Here is a 22070-nt window from a genome sequence, read left to right as displayed (position 1 = left end):
TGTTTAACAGGTTCAGTATTCTATCACGACACCTTAGCTAATCGAAATAAGGCACACAACACTGAAAAAGACGATTCGCAATCCATACTTTAACTGCCTACTACTTATAGGCTTTTATTTTCGGATATAGGGATACCGTGTTTAGAATACCTGATGTATAAATGTTTAAGTATGTACCGCAGTGTCTTAGTAGATAGTTATAGCATCGCGCCCTGAGTTTCAGGGTAATCCGGCAGTAAACTCTACGTTAATATACTGACACAGTATAGAAAATCATAGGGTAACCGTGAATGTGGATTATATTGACCGAAAAAACTATTGGGAAACAATTGCTGACTATCGAAGTGAAGACTTGCGCTGAGCACTTCATATTGTTGGTATCAAATGGGCCTTAGCCGTCACGCTGGTCTATTTAACGCACGTTCGGGTAAAGTCGGTTCCAGTCGGTTAAGGTTACGCGATCAGGCAGCACAAAATTTACCAGAATTATTTATGCACTTATAATGTGTGTTTGAAAAAATAAAATGACACCCACAGGCGAGGCAAGGCTGTGTTGCCTATTTAAAAAAAATGGTGCTTTTATTCTTAAAGTATGCTAGAACTCGTTACAAATTAGAATCTATAATTTTATTTAGTAATTAAGAACACATATTTTTGTACTTTTAAAGTTAAATCTTTCATGAGTCATATTATGGTAAAAGGCATCAAAAGTGATTCCTTGAGAATTCTTTTTGATGTCATTTCTAATAACGACTAGATACTACCACAGCTTCGGAAACAAATGGCGCTCTGAGAGAGAAGAAGCGGCGCAAGAAACTCTCCCAGCATTCTTTTTCTGTGCTCTTTTCAATAAAAATATACAATATTGTACAGTCATTTCTATCGCTATAAAAAGATCACAATCTAGTCCCAGGCTGTCCGATCATTTAGATATTCAGCTGTGGAGTAATAGGATTTACAACAGAGCCATTTTTTTTATAAAACATTAAATTTATTTATAGATAATGCCTGAACATTTACCCAAACAATAGCTATTATGTATCTTATGAAGCCTACTAGAATTAGTTACAAGAAATCCCTTATTTCTAGTGTTATAATAATGAAAATCACTATTAAGAGCAAAAAGGTGCCGATTTTTGTGAACGTATATTAAATTTTCATATATCTATACTATATCAATGTCAGCATGACCCCATAGTAAAATACCGTACGTCATGATGCTGTGAAAATAACTGAAGTACACTAATCTAGCGGTCGCAACATTCGTGTACTCTCTAATCTTTCTAACAGCATATTCCGCAGAACTGAGTCTATCTGCTAGTTGGGCAATATGTGGACCTCACTGAAGCTTTTTATCTAAACATGATACCCAAAAAGACCGTAGTGTCCACAAGTTCCAATTTCTGGTCATTTATAAGTACGTTGGTTTGTACATCCGCTGTGTTTGGTGAAATGAACCGTAAACACTTGGTTTTTTTACTGTCTAAGTGCAGATTATTCGTCTCAAAACAACGCACTATCTTTGAGAGTGCATTGTTTACCTCGTCATCAATATCTGCACTTCGTTTCACTTTAAAAATAAGCGAAGTATCATCAGCAAACAATAAAATCTCATGGCTATCATCTACCACAAACGTTGATCGTTAATATATATAAGAAACAAGAAAGGACCGAGAATAGAACCCTGTGGAACACCTATTCCCACAGGTTTACCAGAAGACCGTTTGCCATTTACATCGACTATCTGAACTCTTTCGCTTAAATATGATTTTATCAGATTTAGGGCTCTATTTTTCACTCCATAACGCTTTAGTTTTAGGAGTAAAGTTTCATGGTGGACGCAGTCAAATGCATTGGAAATATCACAAAAAATGCCAATGCATCCTGTGACTCTTCCCAGGCGTTAAAGATGTGCTCAATGAGTCTAGTACCCGCATTAATTGTTGATAAGCCCCTAGTGAAACCGAATTGATTTTTGTTCATTAATTTACAAAAATGCATTTGTAGCTGTTGAAGGAAAAAGTTTTCAAAAATTTTACTAAAAACAGGCTGCACTGAAATAGGTCTGAAATTAGGGTCAAAAGAACTGCCCGATTTAAACAAAGGTATAACTTTGCTGTATTTCAACGGGAACACACCCTCATCTATGCATTCATTAAATATTATTGCTAATTCAGGTGCTATAATGTCAAGTATGTATTTTACAATATTATTCGAATGGCCCCATAGGTGTTTTGTACTTTTTAGGTAAATTAATTTGAAGATTTTTACTATATCGCTACCTGTAACATACTTAAATTTCAAATCAGTGGAAGATACTGGTATGTGTAATTTAAGCATATCATGTGCTGCTTTTGGTGAAGAGTTAAGGTATCCAATTTATTTTACTTTTTGTAAGGATATCCAATTTATTTTAGTTTGTGATACACATATTTATACTCCAAATCCTTTTAATGATTAATTTCGTAATACAGCTTAATATTTTAACCTGGACGAGTAAGAGATATATTACGATACCTTTTGTTAACTTCATCATCATCATCATCAGCCGGAAGACGACCACTGCTGGACAAAGGCCTCCCCCAAAGATTTCCACGACGATCGGTCCTGCGCTGCCCCCATTGAACGTATTCCGGCGATCTTGACCAGATCGTCGGTCTATCTTCAACACTGCGTCTTCCGGTACATGGTCGCTATTCGAGGACTTTACTGCCCCAATGGCCATCTGTCCGTTGAACTATATGCCCTGCCTACTGCCACTTCAGTTTTGCAATCATTTGGGCTATGTCTTTGACTATGTAAAATAGAAAAGGGTGAAAAAGGGGCCAAGTTTTTTAACTATATCTATACTAATATTATAAAGCTGCAGTGTTTGTTTGTTTGTTTGAACGCGCTAATCTCTGGTACTACTGGTCCGATTTGAATGATTCTTTCAGTGTTGGGTAGTCCATTTATCGAGGAAGGCTATAGGCTATGTTTTTTTTCAAAATTAGGGATCCGTGATAAAATTGCTATTTTGTAACACAAGGTGTAAAATCGAAAACCTATTTTTGCGTGCGCTGCAAATACTATTGACAATAGAACAAAATGATGTACAGGCTATAATATATGCAATATTTTATTACTTATAAAACTATCGCGTGAATAATTTTTTATATGGCAAAACAACGTTTGCCGGGTCAGCTAGTATTATATAAGAATAGTGTTTCAGTCTATAACTGGGTGTTGATGTATTTTGAAGAGTGCCTCAATAATATTTGTTCAAGAGCACTTTAATGATACTCAATACGGTCAAAACAACTCATTACTTAAAACATATTTAACTTATTAGCATACGAAGTCTACTTCAATTTGTTGATATTTTGGTGTTGTTTCTTATCATGACCACAGGACGACGGAAATCATTAGCAATTAATTTGATATGACATACTATGATGCTTTGACGCTGTTTGGTCGGTTTGTTAAAGAAGATGGTAAGTGAGACAGATACATTTATAGGAGAGTTAAAGTATGTGGGAATGAAGGATGTTACTCCAATAGTTGTTCATAAGAATATATTGGAGTGGATTAGTCATGCAGAGATAATTTTAACATTAGAATGAGCGCACAAAATTAAAGGCCTCAAGAGTGTCTCTGTAATATTTGATCAGGAGCCTTTTAATGATACTGAATACGGAAAACAACTCATTATTTAACATATCTACCTTATTAGCAAATGAAATAGACTTTATTTCAGTTTGTTGATATTTTGGTGTTGTTTTTCATCACAGAGCGACGAAAGTCATTAGCAAGTAATAGGTAGGTTTAAATTTCAATTTTAATTTCTTAGATATATCACTCTCAAACTCTATCACACGACCGGATTACTTTTCTCACGCAACTGGGCGGTACACGATACGAGTGATTTTTGGATCCTATTTAATCGAACATAGGATTCCAGGTTCCATACAATAAAAAACCGTCATTGTCATTGTGCTAAGCAATTAAAATGGCTTCTCAATTTGTTGTGTAAACACGCGCTTAGTTAACTTGTGGTATATAAATAAGTTATTTTTTATTTTATTTTATTATTATTGGAAAACTTACAGATAAATACATTAATAGTCAGCAAAATATTTGTATTGTAGCTATCGTAGTCTACAATTGCCACTCAACTGTGTTGGCTATTTTGTGAAATATGGGTCATCTAATTAATTCAGGCTCAGCTAATTCTGGCTGAAACCATGGTTAAAATGGACAATGGTATGCTGAATGTATTCTACTGTAACATATTTGCACATTTAGAGACGTTTGGAGGTTATATAAAATAACTGCTTAAGTAGTATGAGGAATATATATTTCAATTCAGGTACACGATATTTATACAAAATCCTTAAAACTAATTAACCAATTACAGTTGTTATTATAAATTTTTTTTACTAATTTAGAAATTACTCACCAATACCAAAGCTTACATTTTGACCAATATTTAAATGTTTCATTTAATTAGCATTAAGAATAATGTGTTTTATCTCGGTCTAACACTATTGTTACAGGAAAACATGTCATGCTAACTGCCCAGCTGTCGCGTGTATCGAGCATCGACGCAAGCCAATAGCGTGCCTCATTCGTTAGAGCTGAATGGATAGAAGCTACGCTCTTTGAGGTTGCGTAAGGCGGAGCATACAACTGGTCACCTGAGTTTATCTGCGGTCTTCGAGAGAACGCGACGTTGCTTGTACTACGATGAGATGACTGCTGGTGAAACTGCATGATTCTATGACTTGATGTACAGCATTATTAAACGATTCTTATCAGAGCTGATGTTACGGTATTAAAAATATGTTCTTTTAAGAACGGATCTGTCTGCATACGCTATTACGGCTAATATGCACGATTTATATTACTGCGATCTATAATTCTACGAAGGTATTACTTTAAAGGTTAGGTATTAGATATTTATATTAATTGATGTTATTTGTTTTAGGTACAGCTACACACATGAACCAATTCGATATCATGTGTTACCACTATAAGGCCACAACACAGAGTTTCGTTAAATTCAAATTTTACGGTAAAGGAAACTCAATGTCAAAAAGGACACATAAGTTGTAATTCATAGTCACCCTAGCCAACGTTAACTTACCCTCGTGTCCTGCTGACCCTGTAATAAGCTGGCTTTGTTTAGTTAGGATTAAACACACTTTTATAGATTTTATCTCTTTGTATACCTAATAAAGATGATATGAAATATGTAACCCGAAATAAACTCAAAATAATTAACTATGTATAAGAAATTTTAAGTCCGTCAAGAGTAAGTTGGATGAGCGTAGCTAGGGTTCCGTAACATAATATAGAAGTTAGGAATATTATACAATGTAATAGAAAGTGCACATTTACCCTATGTATATGCCAGTTTAAATGTTTTTTTTTAAATCAAAATAAGGGATGAGACGAGCAGTTCTGCATTTTGCAGTGAGTTCAGCTTATGGTCATTGATACGCCCTGCCCATTACAATGCAGTGCTGCTCAGGATTCTCGAAAAACCCCAAAAATTTGAGCAGCACTACAATTGCGCTCGTCGCCTTGAGACATAAAATGATGTCTCATTTGCCCAGTAATTTAGCTAGGTGTAGTACCTAGCTAAATTACTGGGCAAATTTGACTAGCAAAATTGACTAGCTATACTTCAATAATGCTTAGACATAACTGCTTCACGGTACAAATAGGCGCCGTTGTGGTACCCATAATATAGCCGGCATCCTGTGCAAAGGACCCTCCCACTGGGATCTACTACACTCGTTACATACATTGTTTAACATATAATTGTGTAATCGCGCAACTGTAAATATAGATTAAAAAGAGTGGAAAGACTTCTTAATAAAGCTACCGAAGTGGAGGTAGAATCTTTGAAAGGAAATGAAATTATGTGTTTTGCTATGCAATAGGATATGTCCATATCTTAAATATTACAATTTGTCCTCTATCCAGCTAAAATTAAAAGCATGCAAAAACTTATTTTTTACACATGCGGCTGATTTTTTACTCTAGAATTCACCTTAACAGCTGACGTGAAAAGATATCTATGGTTACGAACAAATTTGTAAGCCTCGAAGATGTACATTCATGGTAGATTTAGCAGATTATGTTTTATAAATAGCATTTTGCAAGACTGTTATATAGTTATCATTCATAAGTGTCATTTTGACGTAATTCAATAGAGAATTTTTGTTCCTTCTTTCCATACTGTTTCATCATCATCAGCACTATTTTTAAGGAGTGAATTTCTCTTAATAACTTTTAACGACCTAACTACGGTTTTTGCCTCAGTTAGTTTGACGGTTACCTAGAGAAGAGAAAAAAAGGGAATTACAAATACAAGGTTTAACGAAGATCCATCAGATTTTATTTTTGTAAGCGTAAAGAGGACAACACAACAGTTCGTTCTTTCGTTCAGTTGTCTGTTTCAACACTCTTGTGTTCAAACAGAGCATTGACGGCAGTGATCACTTACAGGTAGGTATTATCAGGTGACTTTTCGAAGCGCTTTTGAATCGTCACTTTAAATATTTCTTTTAAATTACTGAATCTAACATTACTTATATTATGTTCGGATTCCGGAAAAAGAAGAGTTCGTGAGAAGAACACACAAGAATCTCAACGGTCACTCTATTCAATCTATTGTAAAATACTACTCTATTTTACAATGACTGTAGAATACAAAACAATTTTTTTTGTAAATTACTGCATCCAATATATGAATCGTGTTTAAAGTTAAATAAATACCAAATATTTAATAAAAAGTAAAAAAATATGCCTCAACCTTAAGAGCTTGAATTCATTGTTTGTGTCAGGATGCTTCTTGAACATGATGTTCGTGATTACTGTCATAATTAGTAATTGCACCCAAAATATACAATGTATCATAATATCAGCTGTGACAAAACATCTAAGTCATAGATCAAGATGTCTCACCAATTACATTCAATTGTCCTTCAATAAGAATTAGATAGTTTCCTCATTCTGCTTATGAGCCATTTACTATTTCGGGACGTCGTTCTCACAGGAAGGGGGAATTACTTGATGATTCCTAAATGATGCATTCGTTTGGCTGTTTTGTATTTATAGACTAAAGATGTAACTCAATTTACACCAAGAATATCATTGAATTTTTTTTATACTTTTTACATCTACATTTGTGAAATGCGATGTGAGTGAATTTGTTATGATACGCACGTGCAGTTAAACTTCACCATGATTTTCAGATACCATGAAGCTAGTCGATAAATCTATACTCACGATATTTATCAAAATATAATGTAAATGAAACTACATCAGTTCGTAAAGGGGCTTTGACATGGGGAGAAGAACTGATAAGAAACTCCCAGCCCATCTTTTAAAACATGTAAGAACTAGGCTTAATTAATAAAATATTATACAAGTTTAGGTGACCCGCGTAGAACTACGGTGGAAGCGCGATGGTGCCCCTCAGACCGAAACACAATAATGCTTACACATTACTGCTTCACGGCAGAAAAGGGCAACTTTATGGTAACCATAATTTAGCCGGCATTCTGTGCAAAGAATCTTCCCACTGGTAAATGCCCGTGTCCCCTTACGATACTCTTCAGCCTCGAACTTCCCTATTCTTTTATGCCCCGGGGAAGCACAGGGCACTGGCATAATACCACCTTACAGATCGGTAAAGCATCTCTTGAGCTCTGGTACTAAGGATGTCCATTATTACTTCATAACTACCCACACGTTATCTTGTCCGATTGCCATCTCTTACATAAAAAAAACGTAAATTGTAAGTAGCCAATATAGGTAGAAGTCCATAAAAATATTCAATCTTCAAACAAAAAACAAATGAAGAACACAACATTAGAAATACATTTATTTATTTATCCGTCTTACAAACGTCTTATGGACGATTTTCATAAAAATATTAAAAAAAAAATGCACAGGGCATGCAAAATCATTGAAAAGTGCATGCTAATTTCGCCTATAATTACTTTATAAATCTAAAAGTGAGTTAAAAACTAAAACAAGAGAAAATAAAATATACAAAAATAATTTGAAAGTCTGCAATAACCAATTGAGATTTGTTTTAGGATAGTTAGGGAAATAAATAATAAGTGTATTAATTACAACTAAATATAACGAAAATCTACTAAAATAAAATAAACTAATCTAAAATTTAAATATATTACCTATGTTATAACTAACAGAGCAAAGTAATCTATCACACTCATGACTGGCTGACTAGATTGCTGATAACTAATTCACTAATAGTTAGGGGAATCAATATTTATATTAAGTATCGAACTGAATTTATTATATACTTTACACAAGCGAGGGATAGTGCAGTTGGCGCCAAAGACTGTTCTAGTGCGTGGAAGCACGACCGGAGTAATTGCAGTACGGAGATATCTGCGTGGTACTCGGAAATTAATTTTGCGTAGTAAACTGGGGCAGTCTAAATTGTTTCTTAGTAATTTATATGAAAACGTTAAGGTCAAAAATTATCTTATTTGTTGTTAAATTTAAAAGTTTATGTTAAAGTGTTTCAATCTTATTTTATAGGACACCACCGTTTTGTAAATATTCGCTGAGTATGACGAAATAGACCATGCAACTATTTCGCCCGCATATTTGGACCTAATACCTACCTATCACTTGCGGCCAGTTGTCACAAAATACGAAAGTTCTTTCCGAAAAGGTACCACTAATCTAGTATATAAAACTCTACCTTAAGTGCCTTATGTAGTGAGATAGTAATAAAAACTATAATTTATATCAATGCCGCTACGGGCTAGTTATATTATAATAATATATATTTTGACATTTTTTGCACATTCAAAATGTATTTTTAATGAGCTTGTCTGAACGCAAGTTGATTTTTAACAATTTAAATATCATTACTACCAGTTCCTACTAATCGTCCATCTGTGAAATTATGAGTACAGCAAAAATTCGGTAAAATAACGAATGAATAACCACATGTTACCGGCCAAACCCGATTTTAGGACAAACTAGTTTTACCTAGGACAAATCAGTTCAACAGTTTTAAACAAATCCGCTTAGCCTAAGCTGAACTAGTTGAGCCAAATATGAACAAGTACACCTAAGGATAAAATGTTTTGGCCTAGTCCATACTAAAAGCTCAGTAAAGGCTTATAGAGCTTTCATGAAAAGAGCTAATGCTACTTAAAGAAGCCAAGAAACTTTTTACCATCAACAACAAAAAAATGAACTTTTTAACTTAACGTTTAAAAAATTTTCAAAAAACGGGAAGATATTGGTTTTATCTCGTTTTTCGAAAATCGAGTTTTCATCAGATCTCGACGTTTCAAGGTAACTTAGGAAGCATTTCATCGCTGTTGGCGACATTACAAAGGGTTTGACCAAACATAGATTTTGCATACAATTCGGACCAATACGGACCGGTAGATTTTGAGAAATCTCAAAACAGCTATAAAAAAAAATTCTAAAGTATTTTTGGCATAATTTTCAAACGGCTGTAACGGTCGCCTGAAAACTGTATGAAATTTGGTTAATTCATTCAAAAGTAATTGCGGCTTAAAAATTTATTAAATAGGGTTTCAAAATTTATCAGACTTTTGAGCCCGAAGAGCCCAAAAACATAGAACAACAAGCTCGAAGAGCTCAAAATCGTTATAAATACAATTTGAAGCGTTTAGGTATGGAATTAGTGGGAAGTTGCATGGATGGCCTTCCCGATCTTCGTGAAGAAAACAATATTTCTGTTGTATAGTTGTGTTCATGTTATAATATTATGTTACTGACTTATATGGAGTTTTTTCAGAAGGCAGAAGTTTACGTGTGTCTTAAATAGATTTGATGATAGATCAAAGATTTGTTCATAGATGCGTGTCGACATTGCTACACGCGTCTCTCGATAAACCTGCGTGAATCAACGCTAGTAGAAAAGATGTTCTGTTCACTATGAATTTGATAGGTACCTATTCTTAAATAAAATCTTGCAAGAAAATATTTTCACTAATTCAATAATTAATGGTTTCTGACTTCTTTTACGTATTTTGAACTGATTTATGGTCTATTCTATTAGGTTGAAAAAGAGAAAGATAAACCACGCGCGTACAGTTTCAATCTATTTTGAACGTATACCTCTGATATGCCATTTCGCATATGCATTTTCAAAACTTTCCTCGCGCCGGCAGAAGCCACTACTGAGCTGTTTTGGCGGCAAACCCAACGCCGGCCACTTGAGACGCTATATCCACTTGTGTTTACAATAGTTGAGGTATCATTATGCGGCTTATGTTACGGGTTGCTAGATAAACAAGCTTGGTTAATGTAAACAAAAAACGTGGTTTATCAATGACGTTGTGGTTTATGATAGATTCGTACTGTAATATCGCCGCTCTTTTAGAGTTGAACGGGAAATTGTGACTATTTTGCTAAACGCGAATATCAAAATAAAAATATTGCAATTCAATTCTTTGTATTATTTTTACTATAGTGTACAAGTTATAATATGACCATATGATTAAAAAAATAATAATAATTTCACAAAATAATGTTGTGAGCCCCACATGAAATAGTTAATATTGTTTATCATTGAGTAACCCTTTGAACAAACACCAAGCTAACCCATTACTGAAATGAAATGAAATACAAATACCTTGACAATATTTTGTGTGATGAAGGACAATTATTCAAGCAATATTCAATTAATTATGATAAATTTGCGTCATTGTTAATTATTATTAACTATTGTAGATGAAAAGGAAACATAATATGAAAGGCAATAATTATTAATCCCAGCGGGCCTACCATGAACTCTTATTGCGATTCAATTGACAACCTAAAATGAACTGCATTGCTATTTCGTACCACGACGTGATTAGTGTAAAGTGACCGATTTGAAAAAAGTTGCTACTTCCTTAGAGGAAAGTGAATCGTGTTGTTGACAACTTTTAAAAAATAGTGAAAACATAGAAAAGATTTTTATTGATTAAAGATGGGATGAGAATAGTTTATTGGGCTTTTTTCTAAAACAAAATACTGAAAATAAATATCAAAAATGAAAATAACGAAAAGACGATGCAGTAAGGGCCCGGGCTATAGCCTGTTCGCAAGAAAGAATTAAAAAAATGTACTCTGTGGTCCTGTCAAATCAAACATCAATGGAGGTGCGTTCATAACTCGTTTTTTTTACGAAAACACATAAGCAAACATTTAATTTGTAATTCAAAGAACTATATTTATTTATATTACTATTATTTAATAAGTATAAAAAGCGCAATTTTAAAATGTATTTTTAGTATTTTCTACGCAAAAAAATACGCTGAAATCATTTCATTTTAGGTTTCGAAACGCAGTTTTATTTCGTTTATTCTTCAAAAGCGATCCAAACGCCATTCAGTAAAAGGCACTTAATGGTACGAATTTTAGTGATTCAGTTTAGGTACCTAAACTGAACTGCATCGGATTCGCATCGCTTATTAAAAGTTGATGGTAGGCCCTCTGATCCCTCTTAACTTAAGACAACTAGTGTTAAGACCAGTTTTGGGTTGGACTAAGTATCCCTTAGCACGAATTTGGATGTAAAAAATATTGTAGTTGATAGAGCTTTAGTCCACGATTACAATGATACCACTCTTATTAAAAGGTAATGCACCGTTTACAAGAAAATCTCAAAAAAAATCTTACCTAAAACAGGTAAATCACGTAAATAAATATCCCATAGCACGAATTTGGTTGTAAAAAATATTGTAGTTGATAAAGCTTTAGTCCACAATTATAATGATACCACTCTTATTACAAGGTAATGCACCGTTTCCAAAAAAATAACGAAAAATATTCTAACCTAAAACAGATAAATCAAACTGTCACAAAATGATGTTGGTTTCTTAAAATATAAGTACAGGCAAAGGGTTCAAGCTCATACAGCCATAAATTAGTAATAGTAATAAATCCCCAAAGCTCTATCATATACAATTCATTAAAATTGGTTAGGTTAGGTTATGTTAGAACAGTTAAAACAACGCACGAGCCGAGCGTAGCGTGCCGCGGTAGCGGCCGGCGAGTGCCAGAACCAAATAGTAGGCGTTTCCCCCCATTAACAAATTAGGGAGGGGGGAGGGTCGACTTTTATTTTGGGTTTTCATAAAAACTGTGTATTACGTTGTAATAAGAGTGGTAGCACTATAATCGTGGACCAAAGCTCTATCAACTACAATTTAAATTGGTTAGGTTAGGTTATGTTAGAACAGTTAAAACAACGCACGAGCCGAGCGTAGCGTGCCGCGGTAGCGGCCGACGAGTGCCAGAACCAAATAGTAGGCGTTTCCCCCCATTAACAAATTAGGGAGGGGGGAGGGTAGACCTTTATTTTGGTTTTTCTTGAAACCTGTGTATTACGTTGTAATAAGAATGGTAGCACTATAATCGTGGACCAAAGCTCTATCAACTACAATTGATTAAAATTGGTTAGGTTAAGTTATGTTAGAACAGTTAAAACAACGCACGGGCCGAGCGTAGCGTGCCGCGGCAGCGGCGATAGATGTTTGGGGATTGATGAACATGAACAATAAACCCTTTTATAAATGTTTTCCTTTTATCTAAAAATAATTATTGATGAAGCCGTCTAATCTGTCATAGACTATTTTTTACATTTCATTTCACTGTTTTTCATACAATTTATGGCTGTATGGGCTTAAACCCTTTGCCTGTCCAAATATTTTAGGAAGAAACCAAAATCATTACATCAAAAACAACAAAAATTTTAATAACATCAAAGGGTTACGTAAATTAATATCAATATGCGAAAATTATGCTAACAGTCATGGATTGAAGTATAATGTTAATAAAACCGTGTTTATGGTATTTAAATCTGGAAAGGGTCCAGAAAATATTCCTGGGGTATATCTGAATGAGAATAGTGTAAAAATTGTAAATCAATTCAAATATTTAGGTCATATCTTAACGGAAGATCTGAAAGACGACTGCGATATTGAGAGGGAGCGAAGGGCGCTCTCGGTACGTAGCAACATGATAGCACGAAGGTTTGCAAAGTGCAGCAATGAGGTGAAAACAACACTATTTAAAACTTATTGCCTGTGTATGTACACCTGCCAACTGTGGTGTAATTATTCAAACAAGACCTTAAGTTCACTAAGAGTGCAATATAATGATTCCTATCGAGCTCTTATGAAACTTCCAAGATATTGCAGTGCTGCAAGTATGTTTGCGAGAGCGAGAGTGCCCGACTTCTTCGCAATAACTCGCACACGAATTGCTTCTTTTTGGGATCGAATGAGACGCTCCACCAACGGAATTCTGATGACTGTCTCTAACAATGTATATAATAACGATATTTTCAAAAGATGGATGGACATCCATCTTAATAAAAATAGAAAATAAGATATTTAATATAAGTAAGTAATTTGTAATTTATTTAATTTAATTTTTTTTGCATGGTTGGTTAATTCGATTTAGTTGTAATTTAACTGTAATTTTGATTTTAATTTGTATTTTCTATGGGTTATGCCTGAAATAAATGATTATTATTATTATTATTATTATTATTATTATGACAGTTTCTAGCCTCCCGCCGCGATGTCAGTAGTGTTTTTTACGTGATTTATCTGTTGTAGGTTAGAATTTTTTTCGTTATTTTCTCGAAAACGGTGCATTACCTTGTAATAAGAGTGGTATCATTGTAATCGTGGACTAAACCTCTATCAACTACAATATTTTTTACATCCAGATTCGTACTAAGGGATACTAAGTTTTAACACCAGTTTTGCAAAGCGACAGTTTACGAAACAATCAGAACATGTCTATAACCTTATAAATGATAAACTCGAGACCCATACGCTTAACAAAGTGGAATGTAGACGGAGTATAACCACTTGGTTGAAATCTATGAATTATGTTAAAATTGAACATGGAGTAAATATTTAAGGACGCGTTCTCAAAACAGAGAGGTATCGAATAGCACCACTACACTGACACCGCTCAAACATATACACGTACTTAAACTTAATTGCGGTAATCAAATGAATTTGATACTTTAGCAAGTTTGAATTTTTTTTTTTAATACCTTTGTATTTTTGATAATTGGTTGATGTATTCGTTTAGTAGTTAAATATTAGAATTTCAGATGGCAGTAAACGCAGTTGTTTTTTAATCCAAGATGGCCGCCGCGAAAAATTATTATTTCAACAATATGGGTATCGTATCCGAGATATTCCGGTAATTAGATAGGTCTTTCAAAATAAAATTTTGAGATTTTTTAATTAGATTGGTAACGGAATGTGTTTTGTACATATTGTGAGTGAAAAGTCGAAACGTAAATATTTCTATATTTAGGGAATGAAGAATTAATTTAGCATGTTTGTGCATTATTGTTAGACAGGCCTTTTATAAGATAATTTAAGTTTATGAATGAATTCTAATTTTGACGATGTAAATGACACCTATGAAGAAAATTTTGTAGATTTCATAGGCGACATCATGGATTTCGATTTAGGCCCGCTTTTTTGCGCTCTTTTCAATAAAAATATAGAATATTGTACAGTCATTTCTATCGCTATAAAATAATCACAATCTAGTCCCAGGCTGTCCGATCATTTAGATATTCTGCAGTGGAGTAATAGGATTTACGACAGAGCCATTTTTTTATAAAACATTTAAATTTATTTATGTACATGTGTATAGAACATCATTGGGTTTTATAGGTGATTTATTGATGTCTTATGGATATATTTTATTTTGTTTAAACGGTCAAAGTGTCAAAGTTATGACTTATCTAATATTTATTCAAACCTATTGTTATTTTACTTATAAGAAAAATTTTGCCGATTACTTACCAATGTTATGATATTATGATTTAATGTTATGTTATTAATATTTTCCTTAAATTGAGAAGTGTATTAGTTACTAACAGATTTAATTTTATTTATTATTTTTTGTATATATATATATATATATATATATATATATATATATATATATATATATATATATATATATATATATATATATATATATATATATATATATATATATATATATATATATACTTATATATATATACTTATATAAATTTATTGCCAATGTTTATGGTAGCAGTAGACTTGGGGGATTATAAATATATAAATATTTAATTCTCAAAGTATGTGTCTCGGTTTCTAGAGAATACCATCGTTGAGAAGTAAAATTCCCAACATAATGCTGACTAGACACCATTTTGGTTCAGTAATGTCCATAATATTGTTATTGGTAATAATATTTCTGTATTTTTGAACCAAATAAAGTTTTTAATTATTAATTAATATTATTAAAAAACCATGAAAATGAACCATGAAGAGAAGTTGGTAAATTTCATCGGCACCATCTTGGATTTCGATTTTGACCCGATATTCGTTATTGTTGACCCCGAAAACCATGAAAATGACACCCATGAAGAGAAGTTGGTAAATTTCATCGGCGCCATCTTGGATTTCGATTTTGACCCGATATTCGTTATTGTTGACCCCGAAAACCATGAAAATGACACCCATGAAGAGAACTTGGTAAAATTCATAGGCGCCATCTTGGATTTCGATTTTGACCCGATATTCGTTATTGTTGACCCCGAAAACCATGAAAATGACACCCATGAAGAAAAGTTACCAATTTTATAAGCGCCATCTTGGATTTCGATTAGACCTTATAATATCTAGAGATGAACTTATAAATCACTAATTCTTCAAAAAAAATACAGAAACATAATTTATTGAAAATCTGACTGCGTACAAAATATGTAAAGTATCAAAGACAGTATTGTATAGCTTATAAAAAATATTCATGTTCGTACAGCGATCTTTCCGAGTACGAGCTGCTGCTTACTACCGACACAGTGTCTACCCACGACGGCGGCCGAGCGCGGACTGAGGTTATTTCGATTATATAAATTCGATAGATCTTTCTGTGCAATGCGTACGGAGTGACAACATAAAATAACCCTTAATACCACACTTTAAAGCTCATGCTTATCAGAAATATATATGAATTTTAGACGATTCATTTTTATTTTTTTCTGAGATTATTTATTAGATATTAATTAATTTATTTCCCGTGTTTTTGAAAATATTATATCTGCTTTCCTTACATTATTTTTAAGAGCCAAAATTGTGTAAGTGGTAGCAGAAAACTGATCCTGAATGAAGCCCCATTTTGTCAATTTTGTGTGAAGTTGTAACGGATAATCGTTTTTACGACATAAAATATCAAAATTTCAAAGCAAACATTTCCCGCTAATTGGAGATAAAGAAGTAATCTATTTGTGGCAATTTTTAGTTTTGTTAGACTTAGTTTAATTTCATCACAAACTCTACCGAAAAATATCTTATTTTTGTCGGATTCGTAAACGCTTCCTTAAGTATATAATATTTTTAATTATCTTAATAAGTGCCTTACGAAAAGTAACAATGACACACACATGCATGTACACACACAAACAAACAGACATCCAGGAGGTCTACTCGCAAAATCGACAAGTATATGTTCGCAACGATACGATATTATAAATATATCGCACCTACCCTACTCTAACAAATGTTCGTATTCCATATCGTTTATCGTAACAACATCGTAACCATAGACTAATAATTTGACTTTTTTACGATGTTAGCTATATAAAATATAAATATAATATATTACTTTTGTTACATTATATTTTTATAGACTTGTGATCCCTAGTTTTTGGTACTATTAATATTAATTGATATGGAAGAGCGTGGCCTTCTGTCACAGGTGTTCCTCACTTAATAGAAGGTCACATCCACTAGTATTTTTGATATTGAAATAAATATTTTTCATTTTCAATTTGAAATACTTTCTTAGAAAAGAGATATCATTACGAAAATTCGGAAGATCCGTTGGTTTTTGGTGCATGGAATTTCAAGTAACCCCGAGATTTTTTTCACTTAAAGATTTCTATGTATGACTAGTGTTTCATATTATTTAGGGGAAAACGGTCTCATCTGATGGAAAGTGAAAAACCATCCGTGAAAGCAGAAATACTAGCAGTCAAGAGATAATTTGCCATTAGAATATATTATTAATGAAAGTAAAATAAAATTTGCTAGTAGGTACTAAGATTAGAAGTTTATTTATGAGCTAATCAACCGTTTAATCGAATAAAATTAAATATTAAATCTCACAATTTTTTTATTAAGTAGAAGGTTATAATTACTGAATTACTATATAACATCACTTTAAGACTAATTAAGTGTGATATGTTTTATATGTTTTTTATTTTTTATGGCCGGTGGGTCAGAAGAGTCCTTGAATGGCGACCACGTACCGGAAGATGCAGATGGTAGGCCCCCACAAGATGAACCGACGATCTGGTCAAGATGGCCGTTGGATGAGGGCAGCGCAGGACCGATCGTCGTGGAAATCTTTGGGGGAGGCTTTTGTCCAGCAGCGGACGTCTTCCGGCTGATGATCTTTTATGTTGTAATGATAAACACAAAAGGTATCTGTGTTATTTATTAAGAAAATGTATTGGTACTCATACTGTTGGAGTAATAAGTAAATATGTAAATAAATAAATTCAAAGTTTTTTGAACTATAGTCAGACTCCAGTGTCGGTCGTTCTGTCTGTCTGTTTGAATTACCGTGAGTATCAAAACCGAAATACTTTGACAGCAGAAATTTTGACGGTGTCGATATGTAATAACAACTATTGCTGAGGATTCCTAAATGTATTTTAAAAGTACACAGCTTAGATTAAGGATTGGTCTCCGCTGCGCTCCAACTAGATACCGCAGGCGTAGTCGCAAAGTGCGGCAAGTAATACTGCGCCCAAGTGGGCACACTCGAGCCAATCTCTAACAATGTGTGACATTGACGTGCCACATGTTCTGTTAAACTTTGCTAATAATTGAAACTAAAATGCCAGGTTGCGTAGTAAAACTTTGTAAAAATAATACTACAAGAAACAAGAAAGATACTGGGATCACATATACATCAGTAAGTATTTACTATTTTAATAATTTCAATGTAAAATAACATGAAGAGCATGTTACATAATTTGAAAAATGCCATTGAGTGTCAAGATGGCACGCACACAAGCATCTAATAGTTTTAATAAAAAAGCTATTATTCTTAGGTAGTGCGGTATCTACTTAATCGAATAATATAATGGTTAATAATAATAGTAATCATTAATCTAAGTGAGAGGTATTTATTTAGAGACTTAGAAAAGTGAACACCATTTACACTATAATTTATAGACCAAAGCATTAGACTAAAACTTAAGGCTGGTGATTGCAACTGGCAGCCCAATTAGACCTAAGCCTGTGCCAAGGCTGTGTATATGCCATGTCGATCATGAACTTAAGACAAATGCTAACTATTACCTTCACAAAGTTTTCATATATAATCTAGAATAGGAAATTGACAAAAATAATAAAACCAACTTGTCTTGAATTATCTGTTTATTATTAGATAGATATTAATAATATAATGTAAGGAGCAATATAACAATAGATTATAATATATTACTTGTAATTTATTTAATAACTTACGTATTATTTAATGTTATAAATATATTTGTAATATAATATGAAATAAGATACTTGTGAATACTATAACATGTTAAATTAATTTTAAAAATTTATACCCTAAACACATGATCGGATTTGGTACGGCCGAAGTTCGGCCTTATTACAATTTACATTGTAACAATAGGATATCATCTCAATTAATATTCTGTTAAATGTATAAAAATCCCATCCAATTTGCTTCCAACTCCAGAAATTAAAATAAAGATTTGATTTCAAGTCGATTTTTATTTATTTTGTCTGTTATTACCTAATAATAATTGTAAAATATGTAAATATAAATTTATAAACAAGAAATACAGATTTTTCTTTTCAAGGTACTACTCAGCTAAACATGATGATAGTTTAGCGACATCTAGCGGATTCCATACGTGTGTTATTTTCATAATCTGTAGGAAATTTAGAGACTGTCTAGACACTTCGAATCTTATGGAACGGCAACACTGGGCCAACCCATCGGACATGGTCTGGTAGTGGATAATATTCGATGGTCAATCGCAGAAAATGTTTAATAATACTGTCCGGACCGTACCGAGTACGATGCCGGACCAATTGGTGCGCGGCGCCTACCAGACTGTCCGATGGTCTTTCCGTACCAAGTCCGACCATGTGTTTAAGCTATAAGTTTAAACCTTAGGTACTATAAAAATTCATTATTGAATAAAATCAATATGTGTCGCGCGTTTCCGAAAGGTTGCAATAATGGTTGGGTACCATAAAGGAATTTGTTTTAGCAGTATTAGTGGTAACAGTGTTCTAACAGTTAAACTTCGGTGACATAAGAACATAATAATGAATTTTATCCATTCTCTCATCCAGTGACGTTCTATACATAAAGACAAATCACGTCGTCAAAAAGAAAGCTGAAATATGGAACATAATATCACAAAATGCACAATAATAAGCTTCGACTGCTATATCTATACATTGCGGAATTTACTCTAGTTGCTTAAGATATTCTTGGTCAATCAGCAGCAATGTAAAACACGTATTCGGTTCAGATTTGATTCGGACAGTGAACACACGACTAAGGAAAAAATTACTAAGGAATAATACCACAGACTGGTAATGAAGCGGACATCTCTGGCAGGCTCTGTAATTATTAATGTTTATTGTAGGATATTACATTGTAACCCATATTTTTATAAAAAAAAGACCGCTGAGTATCTTGCGCCCGTTCTTCTCAGGTCTGAGGCAGTCTATTTTGAATGGATCGTAGTTTTTGACGTTCAATAAGTGATTTTGAATTCTGTTTTGAACAAAGTTATTTGAATTTGAAAAAGAAAAGAAATATTTGAATTTGGATAACATCTCTCCTTCACATCAGGCGTATTACAAAGTGACGAAAGCCGTTTGTACTGACGAAATATTTCACAGTCCGCCTAGGATCCGCCCCGACGTCAGTACAGCCTTCGAGGACGGGGAAAAGCGGAGTACTTTGCTGCGTTAAAACCCCGGTTCAAATATTTATATCATACAGAGTATGAATGTTTTTTTTTTATGACAATAAGGGACGAGACAAACAGGACGTTTAGCTTATGGTAATTGATACGCCCTTTCCATTACACTGCAGTGCCGATGAAAGTTCTTGAAATACCAACAACAATTACTACGGCACTCCAATTGCACTCGTCTCTTTGAGACATGAGATGTTAAGTCTCATTTGCCCAGTAATTTCACTAGCTACGGCGTCCTTCAGACCGATACATAATAATGCTTACACATTACTGCTTCACGGCAGAAAAACACGCCGTTGCGGTAACCATAAACTAGCCGGCATCATGCGGAAAGGAGCCTTCCACTGGTGTTTACGAGTCATGGATGTGTTTAGGTATATTATGTGCTTAAGTATGTTATGCAGGAAAGCTGTGCCTAGCTTGGGTCTTAATAATTTGTATAAATGTGTGCCAATATTATATAATTATCAAAATAACTTAATTATATCGATGTAACAGACGACCTAGTAGGTATGTAAGAGAATGGGCGAGTATCTATTTACTGATTTGAAATATAAGCAACCTCTCGGAAACGAGATAAACATTTTGAAATTTAGAAAAAAACCCGAAAATTATGACGGACTGAAATCAAAAGTCTAAACGCACACACATCATAATTTAAAGGATTTCCCTTTTAAGTTCACAGAAACTGTGTTAGGGAAACAAAAACATAAAATAAACGAATCCTAAGCATAATTAAAAAACAATACATAAATGGTAGTTTTGAAGAGTTAGAGATTGATAGATCACAGAAGATTCGTAACAAATGGCAGACGGCTCAAACAGCTTGAGCAATATCCTGGTGAATCGTCTACCGGCCCAGACCAGTCCACAGCAACCCAGGGTCATGATGGTTTGCTGCTGGGTAGCCGCTGAACGCCTCCAGGTCTGATCTTCTGTTATACGATCTACAACGAATACAAACACTTCATTTATATTTCATACACAAATAAAATATGAAAACAAAATTTTATGAACGATGCGGGACTCGAACCCATGACCTCTCGCGTTCCGTGCGAGTGCTCTCCCAACTGAGCTAACTGTTCGAGTGACGTATCGTCATAACATCTTGTATGCTTTGTTCAATTCTCAGGTTGTGGCTTCATCTACAGGATCTACTTTACAGTTGATAACCTGTTCAATCCCAATATTTACATATTAGAAAATTGACATGAGATGTCGCTCTTGTAAATCTAAACTTCTTCATAAAATTTTGTTTTCAAATTTAATTTGTGTATTAATCCTATAAGGGTAATCACTTTAAAACATAACAAAAATTGTTTATATTTCGTATTATAAGACGTGTTGTGTGAGTGTTGTGATGGTGGAAAATGACGTAGGAATATCGTAGTCTCTCTCGAAAACGATGATCTATTCATCGTGGCATTTCTTCGTGATAAATACGGTAGAAAATACACAATGCCAAGCGATCGAGCCACAGTATCTATAAGATCACTTATAATGATCACCGTGCTGCTCAGCGTTGCACGCGGTTCGGTTTATCGGTCAAATGACTATAAAAACGAAATCATAGATTATACTTAGCTTATACTCAGCTAAGTTTTATGTAGTAAGAAAAATCTGAGCAAAGAATAATACGCTCTATAGATCAGCCTTAGAGTTCGAGCTGATATTGGGGTACATCGAACAAGAGATGAAGTTTCCGGACATGTGAGAGTGAGATAGAATGTAGATCAGATTGAAGATTCTCTCGCCCTATTGTTCCCCCATGTTCCTTTCAATAAAATTGTTATTAAAAAGTAATAGATCGTATAATAATTAATAAAAATACGAATAGAATATCAAACAATTGAGGCACTTGAAGTATTTTGTAATGAGTAAGAATGCCAATTATGGCAAACCATAATCAAGTTTGTAAATGACAATTATCATCTATGCAACAAAGCCTAATAAAATGACGAAAAAAAGCACAAAATATAATAAATAAGAAGATAACAACACAAAAGCATCAAGATAACAAAATAAC

The 22070-nt window shown here is 33.6% G+C and overlaps 1 protein-coding gene across 1 annotated transcript in view; it reads right to left on the bottom strand.

Moving 5' to 3' along the window:
* Nucleotides 1-18497: 18497 nt before the first annotated feature.
* LOC126964730 (uncharacterized) overlaps nucleotides 18498-22070 on the bottom strand; it is a 39003-nt gene continuing 35430 nt past the window's right edge. Inside the window, exon 6 of the mRNA XM_050808006.1 lies at nucleotides 18498-20963. Coding sequence (XP_050663963.1) covers nucleotides 20780-20963 — 184 coding nt within the window. The 3' untranslated portion in view covers nucleotides 18498-20779. The remainder of the gene's footprint in view (nucleotides 20964-22070) is intronic.

Source organism: Leptidea sinapis, chromosome 5 (genome assembly GCF_905404315.1).
Source record: "Leptidea sinapis chromosome 5, ilLepSina1.1, whole genome shotgun sequence".
In the NCBI taxonomy this organism is placed as follows: domain Eukaryota; kingdom Metazoa; phylum Arthropoda; class Insecta; order Lepidoptera; family Pieridae; genus Leptidea; species Leptidea sinapis.
This window is presented reverse-complemented; position numbering and strand designations above follow the sequence as displayed.